The 18,690-nt window shown below is 38.9% G+C and overlaps 1 protein-coding gene across 1 annotated transcript in view; it reads left to right on the forward strand.

Annotated features, from left to right (window-relative positions):
• The first annotated feature begins 1,885 nt into the window (after positions 1-1,885).
• The window catches only part of LOC135713639 (uncharacterized), a 45,381-nt gene continuing 28,576 nt past the window's right edge, over positions 1,886-18,690 (forward strand). The window contains exons 1-3 of the mRNA XM_065236782.1: positions 1,886-2,031; positions 2,106-2,235; positions 2,294-2,548. Coding sequence (XP_065092854.1) covers positions 1,886-2,031; positions 2,106-2,235; positions 2,294-2,548 — 531 coding nt within the window. The remainder of the gene's footprint in view (positions 2,032-2,105; positions 2,236-2,293; positions 2,549-18,690) is intronic.

An 18,690-nucleotide genomic window follows, 5' to 3' on the forward strand; every position in this document is an offset into this window, starting at 1 on the left:
TATCTTTTTCCTAGCCCAAAAATTCACAGACCAATCTCTGATGTTTCTTGAAGATATCCATTGGAATCACTCAAATGGGACCTCGGTTCATAATCCTATCAATTGTTAATAGATTGAAGGAAGCATCGTTCAGAGACCCGGAACCGGGAGAACTCAGTCAAGATGGCTTGAGTGCTGGAGCTTCGACGTCTAGCCAGAGACAAGAAACCGAAAATCATCAGCAAGAATCAGCACCCATCACAAAACAGGTAAAGAATATAATACCATTAAACACTTTACAGAACAATAATTGTTAGTTATTTAACCAAACTCTTCGTTGTAGATTCGTGAAGTGTTAGTAAATAACGCCAAGTTCCGGAAGATTGTCTACGGTAAACTGGATTTGGATGTGGTTCCTATCCACACAGAACTGCTACTGATGGTACGCATTCTCTGCAACGATATGGTGTCCAGGATGTTGAATGAGAAAATGTAAGTAGGGGAATTTACGTATTCTCGTCAATCTAAGCAGCGTCCGCACTTCTATTAGCATTTTCACAGCGTCACGCACATATATGACGTGTCTGTTTGTTTCAATTCATCTGCTGCTTGCTTCTCTATCCATTCCAATCGACAGAATTCTTCAAAACTGTTTGAAAGCGTTTTTACAACGCTCTAAACTTCTCAGGTGAGTGTGACTATTGTCGGCAGCCTCTTTTTCTTCGGCAACCTTCCCATTAGAACTGCGTGTTAACCAGCTGTTCTATTATCGGCAACTCGAAATCAGCCCCATTTTGTATTACGTATGCTTCATTTGAAGAAATGAATCTGGCATAACAGGATTGCTCGGTCCTACAAATTTAATCAGATTGAAGCTGAAAGACTAAATAATCATTTGGATACATTCAGGGAAGTGTGTTGATGGTAAAACATAGTGAAATTAACGTTTAAATTTTGATTGCCGAAAACAGTCAATGGGTGCCGAAGCCGACATTTACCCTACCTAAATAATATTTTTTTGTTTCTTAAAATGTAGGTTGTAGTAGGATTAATTCAACTTCCTTAATAGTTGCTGGTTTCTCGTCGTCGGATCTGTTTCGTTATTTTCGTTGTTTTGCATTCTTTTGACGTTTCTAAAAGTTTCCAAGCAACGTACTGAAATTGAGAGTAATGCAAAAGGTTTAATTTTAACCAATAATTCTAGGCGAATAAAAAAAAAGGATTATTATATAGGTATTCCCTAATAAAAATTACCACAAACGAACGATAACCCAAATCATTGAACAATTCCACAAATGGTTTGGATGATACCCCGAACACGTCGTTAAGCAAATTAACCATACCATTTTTATTAGGGTTACTTTGTGGTCCATCTCAATATGTGCAGCAATTTACCATCCAAAATCCACTTAGATATGGAAATTTTTATCTTATTATTTACATCCGTCGTACTTTCAAAAAGATTCCATATTGGTGACAAATAATATTGAAATAATTACACATGAATTTATGATTTCAGATACCCATCAACCGACGACAAGAGAAAACTTGCATGTGACATACTATCTGCATTTCCTGTGCTACGGTTGACGAAAGTTACTGAGAACGCGCCTGACTGTGTGAGTGATGGCATTTAATTTTTTATTTACAATTTTAATCATAATTTCTCTTTTAGTCATTTTTCTTTTGGAAGAATTCCGGAAAAGGGCCTGGAAATGCACACTCAGGATTGATTTACTCACACCTACGGAATGCCTGCAAGAACCTTTCACCAACCAAACGGAAATTCATGCATCGGGCAAAGAAGATCGACATAGCTAGCGTTTCGTCAGAAATCGTTGCTTTATCTGAACAGTGTGCTCAAGACGAGGCAACATCGGCCAATTTCATCAATATTGCGAGAATGATGATTGAAATACAACCACTACATAACATGCTAATCAACAGCAAAAAAGGAGTACCTGCTATACTTCAGGTGCTGCCTCATTTCAGATCATATAACGGTGCTATGGTACGTAATTTGTGTAAAATCTTCTTATTTAGATTCGCCAAGCGTACGAACGTACACGGCGAATGAGAACGACTCAAATTTGAGTTTAGTTCACTCATAATCGCGAAAAGTGCAGGAACTCAGCGATGAGTAAAATTTGTCTCATAATGGGACGACTTTCCAGAAAAGGCGTTAAGAAACTACCTGTAGTCATGCCATTAGAAGTAGAGGAAGAGTTGGCTTCCCCATTGATTCGTTTCATTCCTGTAAGAAGTAATTTAAGTTTGTGTTATCTAAGCTAATATATATTTTTATTCTATCTAGGACTCACCTTCGGCTTTGGCTGAACAGCTAGCCATATATGCTGCCTACGACATTGAAAACTTCCAGAAGGTACCCCCCCACTTGATTAACCAAGGAGAATCGTTTATGATTTATGCAGAGGGACAGATTATTTTGCTTGGTACATGTTCGGTTCAAGCGATTGATACATTTGTTAAATTTTTTAATGTTTTCAATTATAAGGTGCCGAGTTCTTTGGTTAAGCTCGTGGAACTAATTGAAATAATTAGTTATAAAGTAAAACAAAACAGCTCTAGACAGTCCGTTAATGTGTTGTGTGCAAAAATGATTGAATCGATGAATGCCAACTGCGATTGACGAATAATTTTATTAAAAATCAATAAATGTATTGATTATAATATGACATATGAATCTTTAAATAAAGTATGCAATTTAAACTTGATTTATTCGAAGTTTTATTTCTAAAATTGTTCCGTGTAAATAATTCAAATAAACAGAGGAACCCCATCCACATATTTTTCAAAAAATGCGTAAATTTTACTCCATTCGGGAGTTTATTTGGGGAGTAAAAAGTACGCATATTTTGACGTATAACAAGTATACGCATTAATGAGTAAATACGATTTTAGCATTAGCATTAGCATTAGCATCGAACAAGTTGCACAATATCGTAGGTGGTACGAATTCAAAACTATAAGAGCAAGACGGATTTCTGTAACTGGACAGATAGTAAGTAGGAAATAAATACTATCTCCCAGATAAAGAAACATCCCGCTCCAACAGTTAAGGATTGTCCTGGCCACGTCCTTACAACTGGTATGTTAGTCCAACATTTACTTAAGAGAGATGCAGAGAACTCTACGACCCCTCATAAATGTCTCGGGAATTTAGGAATTATGTTAGTAGGGAAGGTAAGCCATAGGATACACCCAGTCAGTGTTGCTGGCATATGTAGATTTTTTTTTATAAATTTGAAATTGCTGTCTGCTGGAATAAAATGAAGATATAACATGGTGAACTCACCATCGTTGTTACATTCGTAGCTGAATAATAGGAAGGAATTATGATGTGTTGAATATATTTTTTTTTTATTGATAGAGGGGAAAACCCGCTCGAGTGAAAATAATTTAACTACCTCTTCTCCCGTAGGCACAAAACCTCTATGTCTTTTCAAGTTAAATCATAATCAGCTACAAATTTCAACAATAAAACATTTTTCAAGTGGAAGCAATAAAGTTAGCAGATTGAAGATGATGGATGAAATGTACGATAGATGGCATGGCAGAACTCCCGCTGAGGTGTCTTCAAGGTTCCATCGCGATCGGCATTAATCTGAAAGATACAAATTTATACTGCAACACTGTAGAAGTATGCAAACAATAGTGTAACTTTCAAACCAACAAGACCAAGTAGATAAATAAACTTGAAGGGTTGAGGCCTCGATCGCAGTCCTAAAATAAGGGTGTTAATTAAACTGTAATGTTCTGTAAAAATAAAATAAAATTGTCAACCGATTTCAAATTCAATTTGGTCGATGTAGTGTTATACGGTAGATGATATTGAGGAGAAATTATTTAGTTATACTGCATAAAAAAATAATAAAAATAATTACAAAAGATAACATTAGTATTAGCATTAATCAATATCACAATAAACATAATTAAAAGTATGTAAAAACTGAAATACAGTGTAACCATGATTGATGTTTTGTTTATGTGGAGTCAATGTGAGAGTAAATGATGGTGATGATTTCAAAATGCTATTTATCATCTTATTTTAACGATGCTGTTGGATTTGATATTAAATAAGGTTTTATGTGATGTGAGATGGATTGTAATCATGTGCAGAGAAAAAAAAATCACCTAGGAAAGAAGGTGATACTTAAACATAAATATTGCTAATATTAATATGTAAGTTCCTATAGAAAATGATCTAATACGAGATGTAACTTTGGAGCATTAAATTTGAGGCTTGTTTTTGAAGATCCAACATATAAACATGTTATTAAAGGCCCTCCTATCAAAAGTTTATCATTTGTAATTTCTGGTATTTATTATTAACTATTTTTGTTTATTCTTATGATACCTACTTAAAACACATTACAAACTAGTATAATATTTTAAAGATGAGTTTTGGGTAAGGTTAGATAAAGTTTAGAATCGATTTACTCTCATTTCTATTAATAAGCTTATAAGTAAGTTCCTATAGAAATGATCTAATACGAGATGTAACTTTAGTGCGTTAAATTTGAGGCTTGTTATTGAAAAAAAAAATGAAAATCCAACATATGAACATATGATTAAAGGCCGTCCTATCAAAAGTCTATCGAAACTAATTTTTATCATTTGTAAATTCTGGTAATTATTATTAACTATTCTTATTTATGCTTATGATACCTACTTAAAACACATTACAAGCTAACTAGTATAGAATTTTAAAGGTGAGTTTTGGGTAATGTTAGATGAAGTTTAGAATTGACTAACACTCTTTTCTATTGATAAGCTTATTATATAACTAATTGACATTGACATTGACAGCGTCGTTGTTTGGCAGACGAGCATTACTATTGACATTGACATGAATAGAAGTAAATTCGGTAATCTTCGCAGCAGCCCTAACGATTGGAACCAACGTTTGACTTTTGTTCACAAAATATTAAACGTCTCCTCGAATCATCAAAGGCCGCTCCGCCGATTAACGCAACATCAATACACAAGACGAAGTCCAATCTATACCTGACGTATGCCAGACGAACCTGAATAATGGGATATACCTACTCTCTTAGTGCCCATTAGACTGATGCAAAATCCAACACTTCCGCTCCACAGCGCTCAAACGGCCCCAGATCGGGCCCAGACTAGCCCCTAAAACCGGAACCCATCCGGTAAGAGAAAGACACGGCACCAACCGTCCAAAGTCTATATGGAAATTACTATGGGAAAACCGCTTCAAAAACCGATAACTGAGCCTGAAGCAAACTCTCTCAGCCACAACTCTGTGTAAGACCACTTTTCGATAGACTGTAAGCATCAAAAGCTATTAATGATCCAAGCAACTACCGCCCCATGATTCAACTGTCCAGCAGGCAACACTGGTGTTTCAGACGCGTAGAATAGAGCTCAGCATCATGGCTACTATGTCACACTGCAGAACACAGTGTCGCCCACAAAACAGCAGCCCCATGCCACAAGACTATCAATCCCTATATTCTGCAAAGTTATAGCTGAGAAAATTCTCTACAAGAACAGTTACAGAGCTTTTGAACAACGCAACACGGAAAAGGCCAGAAGGCAATAAACAAGAAGTCCGGATATCCCACAGCAACCCCCATACAATCCTCCAACGGCCTGCGCCAAGCCAGCCCCCCCCCCCCCCCCCACTAAACGAGTCCAAACCCCGGGAGACCAATCCGGACCCGACCCGGGACCGTCCGAACACTGCGGAGCAAATATGTCAAACCCATCATGCAGAAAGAGCTGTGATCCAAAATCTTAGCGATGCACTCTCCGAAAGATAGTGAATATGCTGTTGAGTTTTATATGCTGGTGGTTAGATAGAGAGTATCCTCATTCGTCATCTGTTTCAGATTCGGGCAAATTGTATATTTCTTTGAGTTTCGTATCCAGTTTTTCTTTGTCGTCTGCCAATTCGTACCATTCCTCAACTGGTATGTTCTCAAATCTCCACATCTGAGCAATCGTATCCCACCAAGTAAAAGCAGGTCTACCTCTCTTTTTGTGTGGTAATCTATACTCCGCAGCCAGCTTGAGCAAATGATTTTCAGGTCTTCTTACAATGTGTCCCCAATACCTTAACTGAAAAATCCGTATCCGTGGCTTGCGAGCCATACACCATCGTCGGAGCTATTACGGTTTCATATAATAATGAACCCAACTTCTCTGATGGCTTTCTTTCCTTAAGAAAGTCTAAGATGACTTTCGAGGCAACAACAGCGTCTCTAGATCGTTTTCTTGTCGTCAGCTTCCTATTTAAGCGTTCTGTGATTGGAACTCCCAAATAATGTATGCATGATGTTGTTTTTAAAATGCGATCTCCAATTTTTAGCTCCTTTGGTGCTTCTCCAGTAGGCGTCCTTACCATGACTTGACATTTAGTTTCATTAATCTTAAGGTTTACCTCACCTAGATAGTATTCTAGCACTGGCAACAATTTCTCTAACTCCTCTAATGACCTAGGGATAATCAAAATATCGTCCGCATATACAAGGATAATTGGGAACGTTAACCTGCCGGTCTGATTTAGTTTTAACCTTCCGTCCAATTCATCCTCAACGGTCAAAAGAACTTCCTCCATAATCAAATCAAATATGTAGGGAGAGAGTGGACAACCCTGTTTCACTCCTCTAGACCTCATTTGAGGCGCAGTTTTTTGCCCATTCCACAGCACCTGTTGCTCCTCTGCATTGATGCAATTAATCACTCTATTTGCAATCCCTTCGGAGGCACCTTTTGTCAGCAATACGTCTGGCAGAGCAGAAAGACTAATGTTATCGAAAGCCTTCTCAATATCCAAAGCCATCACTATCAGGTCATCACCTGCATTCCACTTTTCCTCTAGAATACGCCGAGCTGTAAATATATGATCCATTGTTGATCGCTCGTTAAGGAAACCTGCTTGGTGTGATCCTATAGGTGATGTGTTTTGTATTAGGGCCCCTAAAATCCAACTCGCATAAATTTTGTACCCTACGCTAGCCAAAACGATCTTTCGAAAATCTTTCGCTTGCTTCGCCTTTTTGCTTTTAGGGATCGGGATCACTGTAGTTCGTCTCCAACTGTCTGGGATGCTATTATCTACCCACACTCTTTTCAAAAGGTTCCTAAATTCTTCCAAGGTACCTTCGTCTGCATACTTTAGTAGTTCGCTTTGTATGCCGTCCGCACCAGCTGCTTTTCCATTCTTACAGCTTTTGATGATTGTATCTATACAAGACGTATCCGGGGGATCCACTGTGACTATTTCGTGACTTGGATTTCCAATCAGATCAGGAAGTAGGTTGATCGATGGTGATTCCAAGAAATGCTGAAGAGAGATGTCGGATCTCCTCAGTTGCGGCCTCTTTCTTCTGAATTTTTTAACGTATTTGAAAGTTCTTCTAATTCTCTCTCCTGGCTTATACTGCTTCAAGTTGTTAAAAAATTCAAATTCCTCCTTACGCTCTTTTTCATCACAAAGACTTCTGTAGTTGCGCTGTGCTTCGAAGAAGTTCCGTAGTTTACGCTCGCTCAAGGGTTGCCTCTTTTTCCAAAAGATACTCTTTTTCAATTTGGCCATCGCTCGCCTTCGCTTCGGAGAGTTTGGAATTTTTGACAGGGTGTGAATTGATGACCTCGCTGCTGTTTTCAATTTTCCCACGAATTGCTCCCATGCTTCCGAAGTTGAAAGTGACGGGTCTTCAACGTTAATAGACACCTTAGTCAGTTGCTCTTGGTATTTTTTCCTCAGATTACCATCTTGCAGTAGTTTTACGTCCCAAACGCCTAAAGTATTCTTAGAATCCTCTCTTTGTTTCGTAAACACTTTGTTAGCTTTTGAAACAGGGTTTCCTCTGATTTGAATTTTAAAAGTTATCAACTTGTGATCGCTCTGAAATTCCTGTACTAAATATCCTCTCAATTTCTTAACGAAAATCTTTGAGGAGGTAGTATTCAGAACGTGATCAATTTGCGATGATTTTCCATTACAAATCCATGTTTGAAGTAATGATGGATGAGACATGGTATTTCTTGCAACCAACTTGTGCGTACGCATGAAAAATTTAAGTTGAATTCCATTTTCGTTTGATTTTTCATGACCCACAAATTTTCCAATTAGGTGCTTCTCATCTGCGCCCACATCGGCTAAACCTAACTGAGAATTGAAATCTCCGCAGACAAGAACCTCATTCAGATGTACACATTTCAACAGGGCGCCGCCCAATTCAGTTAAGAATTTTGATAAACCCTTATTAGGAGCATGCACATTAAAAATGGTACATTGTCTACGAGCAGTTCCGACTCCTATGGAAATTTTCAATTTCAATACGTTGTTGCTTATCCTTTCGATGCTACCAATTACTATCTCAGCTGACTTTCTTATAAGAACTGCCAATCCTCTCTGCTTATTCTCCGTTGCTTTCATTACATGCCACCTAAAATTTTCCGTAACGATTGAAGTACATTCTGTATTTACCTCTTGTAGAAGGCCAATATGTACGTTATGTTCCAGTAAAATCTCATCAATCGTGTTCCTTTTGTCTACTCTACAACATCCTCTTACGTTCCACGACGCTATTATACCGTTGTTGTTATTGTCTTCCTCATCCGGTGAACCACCTCGTGCAGTGCCTAGTGTTCTTTTCGTCGGGGCTTCCTGTCTTGATTCCTCAGGGCTATCAACTAATCTTCTTTTCCTGATTCGAACACAACTTCCCAGTATACCTTGCTCTACATCGTAACATAGAATGCACCGCTGCATCAGATTCGCTCTTTGTGATGCTGGAGATAATTCTGCCAACTTGTCGCCCTGTGCATTGACGATAAGCAATTTCTTTTCCAAAATGTTGCAGGATGCAAACAAAAACTTCCAGGTTGCATTATTTATCTCATTTTGTTGCCTCAACACAGCATTATTCTCAATGCTTTCCTTATTGAGGTCGAAAAATACATCGCAATCGTACTGGAGTATCTTAGCTTGCAACCCTAATGGAAAAGTTGAGTTTCCTCTCATTTGGTGCTGAATCGGTAAATATAGCGCGTCAGTAGTTTCCTCATAAAAGAAGAAATTAAATCTTTCCCCGTTGCGAGATGTAATGGATTGCATTCTAGTGCACCAATGGAGCTTCGGTAATTTGTGCGTGTACAAAACGTTTCCATCTTCTTCCGAACAATAAATAACGCTATCGTAATGGTTGCATCTGTCGTTTGCTCCAGGAAATTGACCATACTCATGATAGTAGATCCAACACGAATTGTTATCACGTCCGTTGTTATTCCCATATTGTAAAATGGAAAAATTTTGAATTACCACTATTTGGGTTTCGAAAATTTCTGAAACCGCTACCAGCGTTTCCTCTCCGTCCCATGTTTCACCCTTCTCCAAAGCGATCAATGAATCTTCCAATTTTCTTGCAGCTTCCTCTCCTTGAACATTGTAGTCAGTGCACAAACTTGGCATGAATTTATCTAAGTTTTTTCTAATATGCATCACCACTAGTCTTCGAAGCACCTTAATCGACTCTTGGTACTCGCGTCCAGATGTGTTGATGCCGAAAAGTTGATGTAGCAGTGACCCAAATAGGCAACCCCCATCCCCCAATATTTGTTGTATTTCGAGATTCCTGTTAATCTCTGATAAATTTAAAGTTATTTTATCCGATTTATCCATTATTATTTATATACATGAGACAAATGTCGTTTGTTTGAATTAAATAAATAATAATGCAAATATGTAAAATTCAATCTTTTATCAGTCTTTATATGTAAAATCAATCAATCAATGTAAATTCAGTCTGTTCAATGTATTCCCAATGAAACATAATTCCGCATAGCCATAAAAAAAGAACAAAAAACCACTTACCATATTGCCATTCCTAAACCAGTGTCTGAGCCTATTTTTTAATAAGACTACCTTACCTAGTAGGAACATCTTGGATCTGTTGCATTCTCCAATACCGCTCTGCATCCGTCTAATACTAAACCAAGCTCTCTCACTTGTCGTTACTTTTAACCACACTCACACTCACCCTTAAAACCAATACTATTCTTTTAAAGTTCTGATGAAATTATTTCCACTGTTTCTTCTGCTTAGCGACTCCAATACCACTAAAACACACTGGTATACTGTACACCCAATGAGCTGGATTACCGAGGTGAAGCAATCACTCACACAACCACTGTACGATACACGCAAGTACACGCAAGTAGTGACGTCACTACTTGCGTTTACGTTGATTTTTTGGTTTACTAATACAACCCTATTTCACGATCTGCGCCACCTCTCTCTGTACCTCATTGCTGTACACCCTCCATCCACGATCGCAATGAGCTGTGTGTGTAAATTAAAAATATGCAATCATATCACTACATTCCCCTCCGCTTGCCTATCCATTGCACGTTGTGCGAGCAAGCAGCCAACTTATTTGGCTCTCCCGCTCGTGGCACTGTTGCTTCGATCACTTTTCCTGCTTTTCTTTCCAATAAATACGATAAACTTTACTTACACATTCTCACTTACTAACCGTTGGTGCTTCTCATACCGTATGTTGCTGACCTGTTTTTTTTTTTTTTATTCCTTCAAAGCCGCTTTCCATCTCTTTCTCCTTTTCCACTCGGCTCGTCAGACGAAACACGTGAGAAATCGCACACTACCATAAATCCACGCATTGCGTACTCTTGCACTCACTTACACTATTACAGACCGTTTTTCGCACCACTGCCGGACCACTGGATTTTTTCACTTTTGGCCCAAGATGGCGATTTTTTTTATGCAATTACAATAAGCTCTTAGCTTCCGCTATTAACTCACTGCAATCGATCACAATTCGCCAAGCTCACTTCATGAAACACCTTTCTGCACCGGTAACCCCATGGGGCCTTCGTCGGGCAACGACAGAAGCTCCTTCAGCGACCTGCCCTTGCACAGCAAAACCTTTTTTGATTTTCCTTCGATTCTCACTAAACCACGCCGTATTCGTGAAATTTCACTTTTCAACTCCTGCTTCCAAGGCAAATCACTCCGCATTAATGAGTAAATACAATTTACTCATTTATTGGGAAGTCCCAGTTTCCCTCGAAAATGCGTACTTTATAGTATTAATTGAGTTTTTTGCGGTTACCGTGCATGAATTTGTTTTCTAATATGAGCAGCATCTCGATGTACATATTAAATTAGTACACGGAAAAAAGTTTTCATGTAGTTTCCATTCGGAATGCACATAATATTTCTCCATTAACAAAACCAACGATATCTATCTGAATTTCACATAAAATTCATGTGATCACATGAGTTCTAAATGATAAATCACTTAAATTTCATTTGACACGTAAGGTACATATGATGTCGTGGTACAATTCCCAATTATGATATCACGTGAAATGAGGAAAGGAAAAGGAAATAGGTTGTAGTCGAAATACGTATCTGTCATGGATACCAAAATTAATTAAGTGGAATTAAATGGAAGATAACCTTTTTTTGCTGTTTTATTTAAGCATTCCGCTAACAACCCAATTTCATTACTTCATTATGATGGCCACCAAGCCTTTGGGATTTTCCTTATTAGAGAAATTTTAAATATTAAAGAGAAATATTAAATCTTTGGTTTTAATTAGTTAGGTAGGTTCCGATTCAACACATTGTAGTTTCATTTTTATACCTGTGATCTTGACTTTTATACCTAGGGGATGAGTACTTAAGGGGGTTAGATTTTGAATAGTTCTTTAGTGGGAATGACACTGATGAAGACTGCATATTGTAGTCTAAATACGTATCTGTCATGGATACCAAAATTAATTAAGTGGAATTAAATGGAATATAACCTTTTTTTGCTGTTTTATTTTACACTAAAGGAAGTTAGTCAGAAGAAATACTGAAAAATTGTAGGTAATTAATATTGTTAAAGTGATAATATTACTAAATATAAAATTAAAATTACAGCTAAAACTGTTCCCAACAAACTTTGAGTCTTACGGGACGCTAAAAGAAATCAGTTTCAACATCACTGTAAGGATCAACAAAAGATGCAATTAGATGTTTTAGAAAAAGCCGGAGTCCAGATTGCAATAATATCTACATTGGTTACACGAAAAGGACTTTGGAAACAAGGTTTAAGGAACACATCGCAGAGGTTAAAAAGAGATGGATAAAGGACTTCATTATAAATTGAAAGGAAATTAACCAACATACTCAAAGCTAGAGTGTCACTGAAGTGGAATATTCGACAAATATCTTGAGAAATTACCGTAATCAGCTTATCCGAGTTGATTCCGCTACCAAAGTGCTGGCTTTGAATTCAAAAAGTATGTATTACAGTATCCTTGATGTCATCCCACCAGTCGCGGAACATAATTGGAACCATCGACATTTACACTTGGTTGCACTTTTGTGTTCACGCATTAAGGAGACTTTTCACTACTTTTGTTTGACTTGATTGAATTAGTTTACGTTTTGTGACGTTTTACTCCACGTCGGAGCGAATAGGGTAGAGCACTACTTCGTCGTAATCGCCCATTTCCGTTCTATCGATCAGAAAAGATCAATAATATCAATGATTTCATTATGCACAAATCAATAATAGGTTTGTTCCGATGCGTTAGTTCATTAGCTACAACATAAATCCTGTTAGAGTGCATTGTATGAATATTTACGCACATTGTTCTCAAAACAAAAGAAGCGCTCCTAGCAAATCCTCTTTTTCTACGTTTATCCGTAGGACGAAGAAAATCTTATGGCGTTTCAATGCGTTAGGACGGAATTGAAACTCGTAGAACGAATTTAGAATCAAGAAGCAGTATTAGATTTTAAACAATATCTCAACAATTTGAGACTCTTTATCAAATCCAACGGTACGTATGGAAAGGTGAATAAATTTAAAAATCATCTTTGACAAAAATATTCCATTTTTCGTTCAAACTCGTTCAGAAAAGAGAGGTAAAGCGCGGGTTGTGCTTAGTAGGACAATTAGATAAAAAACCCTATACGAAATATAGTTTGTATATTTTACGATTTATGCATAATGTTGGCATTGTAGCTTAAAACATGCAACACGAATGTTTTGCGCAATTAACGAAATATTTGTTTTATGTAAGGAACCCATTTTTACGAAATGAGCGTAATAGTATTAACAAAAATATATTTTCAGTGTGCGACAAGTGTGCTATGAACCACTCGACAGCGACCTGTGTTCACGCTGATGACATCGAGCCAAAGTGCGTGAATTGCGGCGGTACTCACCGTGCCACTACTCGAGACTGCCCCAAGCGAACGGAATTCATGAATATCAGGAAGAAGGTGGCTACTAGCAACCAGTCAGGCCAATATCGAAACAAACATACACCGCCAGCCACCGTGTTGCCTCAAGCCATTCAGTTGACTAATCTCCTTTCACATCGGAAGAACTATTACCGCTGGTTGCAGAGGTGATCGTCATCCTGCTAATTTGCAAGACTCAATCAGAACACCTTCATGCTGCTTTTTCACTCGTCACCAAGTTTGTACCGTGAAGCTATAATAATTGAAAATTGGAACGCTTGCTCGCTGACGAACAAGCATAGAGAGCTACTCGATTTCCTCAACATCATGGAGATCGACATTGCTATTATCACCGAGACGCACTTGAAGCCCGAACTGAACGTATTCCTTTCCGACTTCCGGCTCGTCAGACTTGACCGCCCCTGCTCCGGGGGTGGGAGAGTGGCGATCACCGCAAGACGGAACATCAGTTGCCGACTACTACCAAGTTTCCAGCTGAAAACAATTGAAGCCATCGGAGTGGAGGTGAGAACATCACTTGGCTTAATCACCATCATCACGGCCTACACCGTTCGAAAAATTCATGTAAATTTCTGCGAGATATAGCGCACATAAAATTAACGCTAGATTTGGCATAAATTTGCGCTATATTTCGTGTATATTAAAGCGCAATATCCCATAAATTAGCAAAATTGTACGCAAGCTTGTAAACGATTTCGCTGTTTATGTCAAATATAGCTTAAAATTAAACGGAAATGAATTTTACGCAATAGTTGAAATTCAGATTTTTTTTTTCTGTGTGGCGAACTAAACGCAAAACACCAAGCTTGGGGCAACGGTCGGAGCAATCGAAACGGCACCTTCCTGAATGAAGACATGCAAGAGAGCCACTATACCATCTTGGCCCCGGACACTCCCACCCGGTTGAGTCGGTCTGGGGTCCATGCGACCATCGACATCTTCGTAAGCAACATGGGACACAACATCTCGCATTCCAGGAGCTGAGCTCGGTCCACTACCTGGAGGTAGCCAAAATAGGCTTCTCAGCATCTGCAGCTACTCTGTGAGCTTTCCAAACTGGCTATAACACATCTGGAACCTTAAGAACTCATAACACAGACCATATTAAAAAAAATATATGAAAAACTACAAAATCTGTCAAAATTTTCAAAACTTTATTATTTATGAACAACTTTCGGTACGGTACCGGAGCGATCCCAAATCCCTTTAAAACCATCTGTCTGTAATAAATTGGAAGCCCTTAATGAACTTAGCTGCACAAATCAATTCCAGTACCTACTGATCACCCTCACACTAATGCGGTACGCTAGTTCCATGTTCGCTCTCGTCATCCCACCAGTCAGGCCCAGTAGCTGAGTGATTCAGTAAAATTAATTATGCTGCTGCAATGTCAAATCGCAAAACCGCAATCTGGCATACCTACTGGTGACGGGAACTTCAATCTCTTCATCCACAACGCGTTATGTTACCGGTGTAGGAATACGGTACGGTGCAGTAACACTCACTACGGTGGTAACGACTTGATGCTCGCGCAGTGGCGGAACCCGTCAGAGAAATTTATGGTCTCATAAATAAACGTCATCAGCTGACATAATGTAATGTCGAGTGGATATGTGACTGAGTAAATGGAAGCACCGATTCCGCACTTGACCGTTTGGGCCATTCATCAGTATAATGACAACCTGCTGTGTGTCCTTCTATAGAACCTTCCCCGGGGAGGAACAAGTTCATCACCGGCTATGTCTTCATTGGCAGTTTTATCCTCCCGAATGTCCCAAAAACCACACTAAAACAAGTTATAAAATAACCGAAATGTGAAACCATTATAAACACCATGCATTAGGTGTGCTAAAGTATTCCTGCACTCGCACAAAACACCCAGAGCTGCTGCTGATAGCCACTGCACTGACTGGTGGCAAACGAATTTTACCAAACCGAAACACGTTTCAGCGTTTACACAGTTTTAAATTAATTCAAGCTGATTTGCATAATCACCAACACCACCACCACCATCACCATCACCACCACCAGCATAAGCAGCATGGAAATCCACAAGGGAATCGCAAAAGGGGTTCTGTTTGACGGCGCTACAGAAATTTACTATTTCACTATCTACGACGGCGGTGCTCATTAACATTCCGCGATGCTTTTGCAGAAAGCTCGCGAAAGACGAGAAAAAATTGCACCACTGTCAGGCATCGGACTTAATGGTTTCGCTCGTAATCTTTAAGGATCTTTTTATTATGTAGGTTGTATATTGTATATTTCGGAGATTGCCGAAAAGCGGACACTTAAGGGGAAAACTTTCCACCGTGCTACCGAATCGAAAGCAATGCAAAGGGTATTTTTCAAGTTTTATATAGCAATCGAAAACGAGGAGACACTAAAGCAGAAATTAATCATAAAAACAGGCAATAGAATCTGGCCGGTACACCTCCCCAAGTTCAACGATTAAAATCACTTCCAAGTTCCATAAAGTTCAAATAAAGTTCCGATAGAACTTTCAAGTTCCATAAAGTTCAAATAAAGTTCCGACAGAACTTTCAAGCCACATGAAGCAATCCGCACAAGTCATTATTAGTAACAACATTTAATGTACGTAAATATGAAATGATCAGTGGCCCGAATAAATCAAAATTCTTAAATTTATGTAAGGCATCAACATTCTATCCTAACATAAAAAAAAATAAAGAGTTATTTCCTGGATTCGAACCCGTGTATTCGCGGCATGCGATCTACGATTGCTAACCACTGCGCCACAAGTGTGTTGGAATACCATGCGGGCAAACACCAATTCAGGCATAACATTTGATAACGGCACAAAAGCATTTGTAAACAACGGGCCTTAGAAGGTTTGCATACAAATGCTTTTGTGCCGTTATCAAATGTTATGATTGAATTTAAAATTCATCAAGGTGTTGGGTTTCGTTTTCAAGTCAGTCAGCTAGCACTGAAGACTCCAACAGTAGGCGGGACAACAGCTCACTTTAATATATCTCACGCAGAAGGACTGGGTTTAATTCTTCAAAGCAGCTCCAGTTCTACTACTAATGCTGATAAATCAAATACACTGTAATACCTGCCTTTAGAAATAACTTTCATAAAAGTGCGAACTACATATAGAATTGGTGTACCTTTTTTAATTTATTTTCTAAAAGTTCCGTTCAAGTTACGCCAAAAGCTGCTTAGAATGCTTTTCAATTATGGTGCCGGAGCTTTCAAATTCTTATAACAACTTAAAAATGAGGCTGCTTAGAATTCTATAGACCACCTTCAACCAAGCTGCTTAAGATACAAATAGCCTTTTATCAGAATTTTTGGTTACCAGATCTGGTTGCTGAAGTTATGACCTTTTAGTTATTGGAGTTCTGAGGATTGTTGACGGTCCTAGCGTTCCTGGGGTCAAAAAAATTTAGAAGTTGAGGATGTTTTTGAAATTCTCCTAAAACCGGATTTACCAAGAGGTCCTAGAGTTGCCAACATTCCAACACCTCCCAATATTCTGGTCCTTACGTTCGCGCCTTCGATGAGTGGACTGTATGTTATGGGGTGGATTCCTGGATCCTCTGTCGGATAGTGAGATAGTTTTCTTCCTTCGACCAGCACACACGCAATAACACCGTCGGTTCACGTAAAACTGTATACTGAACTAAACATTTACTTAACTGAACTAAACATTTATATAGCTTATTCTACACGAATACGACATAAAACACAAAATGTGGCCGCTATTTCCAAGTTCTTGAAATTTTATGGCTTGGTTCGACCGATTCGCGATGGTGCCGACTTCTACTGGTGATTTTCCGGTCATGACCCTCATGTACAGTTGCAACGGTTGCATCTTCGGTCAGCTGTTAATCTTCTTTCGTGCTTGTATGGGTAAGATCCGTTGACATACGGTGGCTGAACAAAGGATGGTTGTGATCCATAAACTCTTGCAGCAACATCGGGGGAACATCAATGCGAGCGCGATCAGATCAACATCGTCGCCACCCTGAAATTCGGAAAATAAAAAGAAACCTACCCTTCTCGAACACTGAGCTGTTGGCAATTTAGACATCTGGAAGTTGAGCGAGGAACTCTCGCATATTTTCTCGAACTACTCCGTCAGACCCTGGATGTACTTCGAGGATCCAACCCATCCTTCAGTGTTTCGGAGGAAGATTATCATCTAGCACGATAACTAATCGACAAACTTTGATCGGTATCTGTGGGTGCCAGCGCTTGGTTCTAGCCTGCAGTTGAGTAAATATTCCGTTCGCCATCTCTTCCAGAATTCTTGGAGTCGCTTCTGCATAGTTTGCCATTGGTTCAGACGGACTGCAGGTACAGATTTCCCCCGAAGAGCGCGAGTAATACGTACCGCGTAAATCGAATTCGCGTAAATGGAGTACACGTAGCATATGGGATATGACCTAATAGGGACCAACATGGAATATCTCGCGATCCTGGATACATAGAAGGTTACTTGTCTTCGGCAAAGTTTTAACGTGTATGAAGACCCAAAGGTTGGTGGACAGAAGTTCGGAATTTTCTCGCTACGCAGCACCGGTTTGTATGAATTAATGATGCCCTTGTTTTTGTTACATCTTGAAATCCTTGTTATCTAGGAAGTTGCTTTCTTCGGTGAAGTTGTTGAGTGGATCAAGGCCAATATGGATGGAATATGGATATTTTCGGAATCGGGATGACGTCTAAAACCGGTAATTTTGAAATCCAAGATGGTGGCTTCCGGTTTCAGAAAAAGTGGGAAATACTGTCAATATGTATATTTTCGGAATCGGGATGACATCTAGAGGCCGACAATCGATGTCCAGCGCCATGTTAAAATCCAAGATTGCAGCTTCTAAGTTCAGAAAAATGGGAAATACTGCCGAATACCCTTCAATATGTATATTTTCGGAATCGGGATAACGTCTAGAGACCAAAAATCGATATCGAGTGCTATCTTTAAATCCAAGATGGCGGCTTCCAATTTCAGAAAAAGTGTGAAATACTGCTAAATACCCTTCAATATGTATATTTTCGGAACCAGGATGACGTCTAGGAACCGAAAATCGATGTTCAGCGCCATCTTGAAATCAAAGATGGCGGCTGCCGATTTCAGTAAAAGTTGGAAATATTTTACAGTTTTTCTAACTTTTCTAAAACCGGAAGCCGCCATCTTGGAATTCGATATGGCATCGGATAGTAATTGCTAGTCCATAGCTATCACCGCGAATCCCGAAATACCCATATGCATGGGTATTTGACAGTATTTCCAACTTTTCCTACATCCTGTAGCTGCAATTTTGGATTTCATGACACTCATTTTCTATTTCTAGATGTCATTCTCTAGACGTCATTCCTTTTCCAAAAATACTCATATTGAAGGGTATTTGACAATATTTCTATCTTTTTCTGAAACCAGAAGCCGCCATCTTGGATTT

Source organism: Ochlerotatus camptorhynchus, unplaced genomic scaffold (assembly GCF_037179485.1).
Source record: "Ochlerotatus camptorhynchus isolate MF236.1 unplaced genomic scaffold, CSIRO-AGI_Acam_v1.1 ptg000574l, whole genome shotgun sequence".
Taxonomy (NCBI): Eukaryota; Metazoa; Arthropoda; class Insecta; order Diptera; family Culicidae; genus Ochlerotatus; species Ochlerotatus camptorhynchus.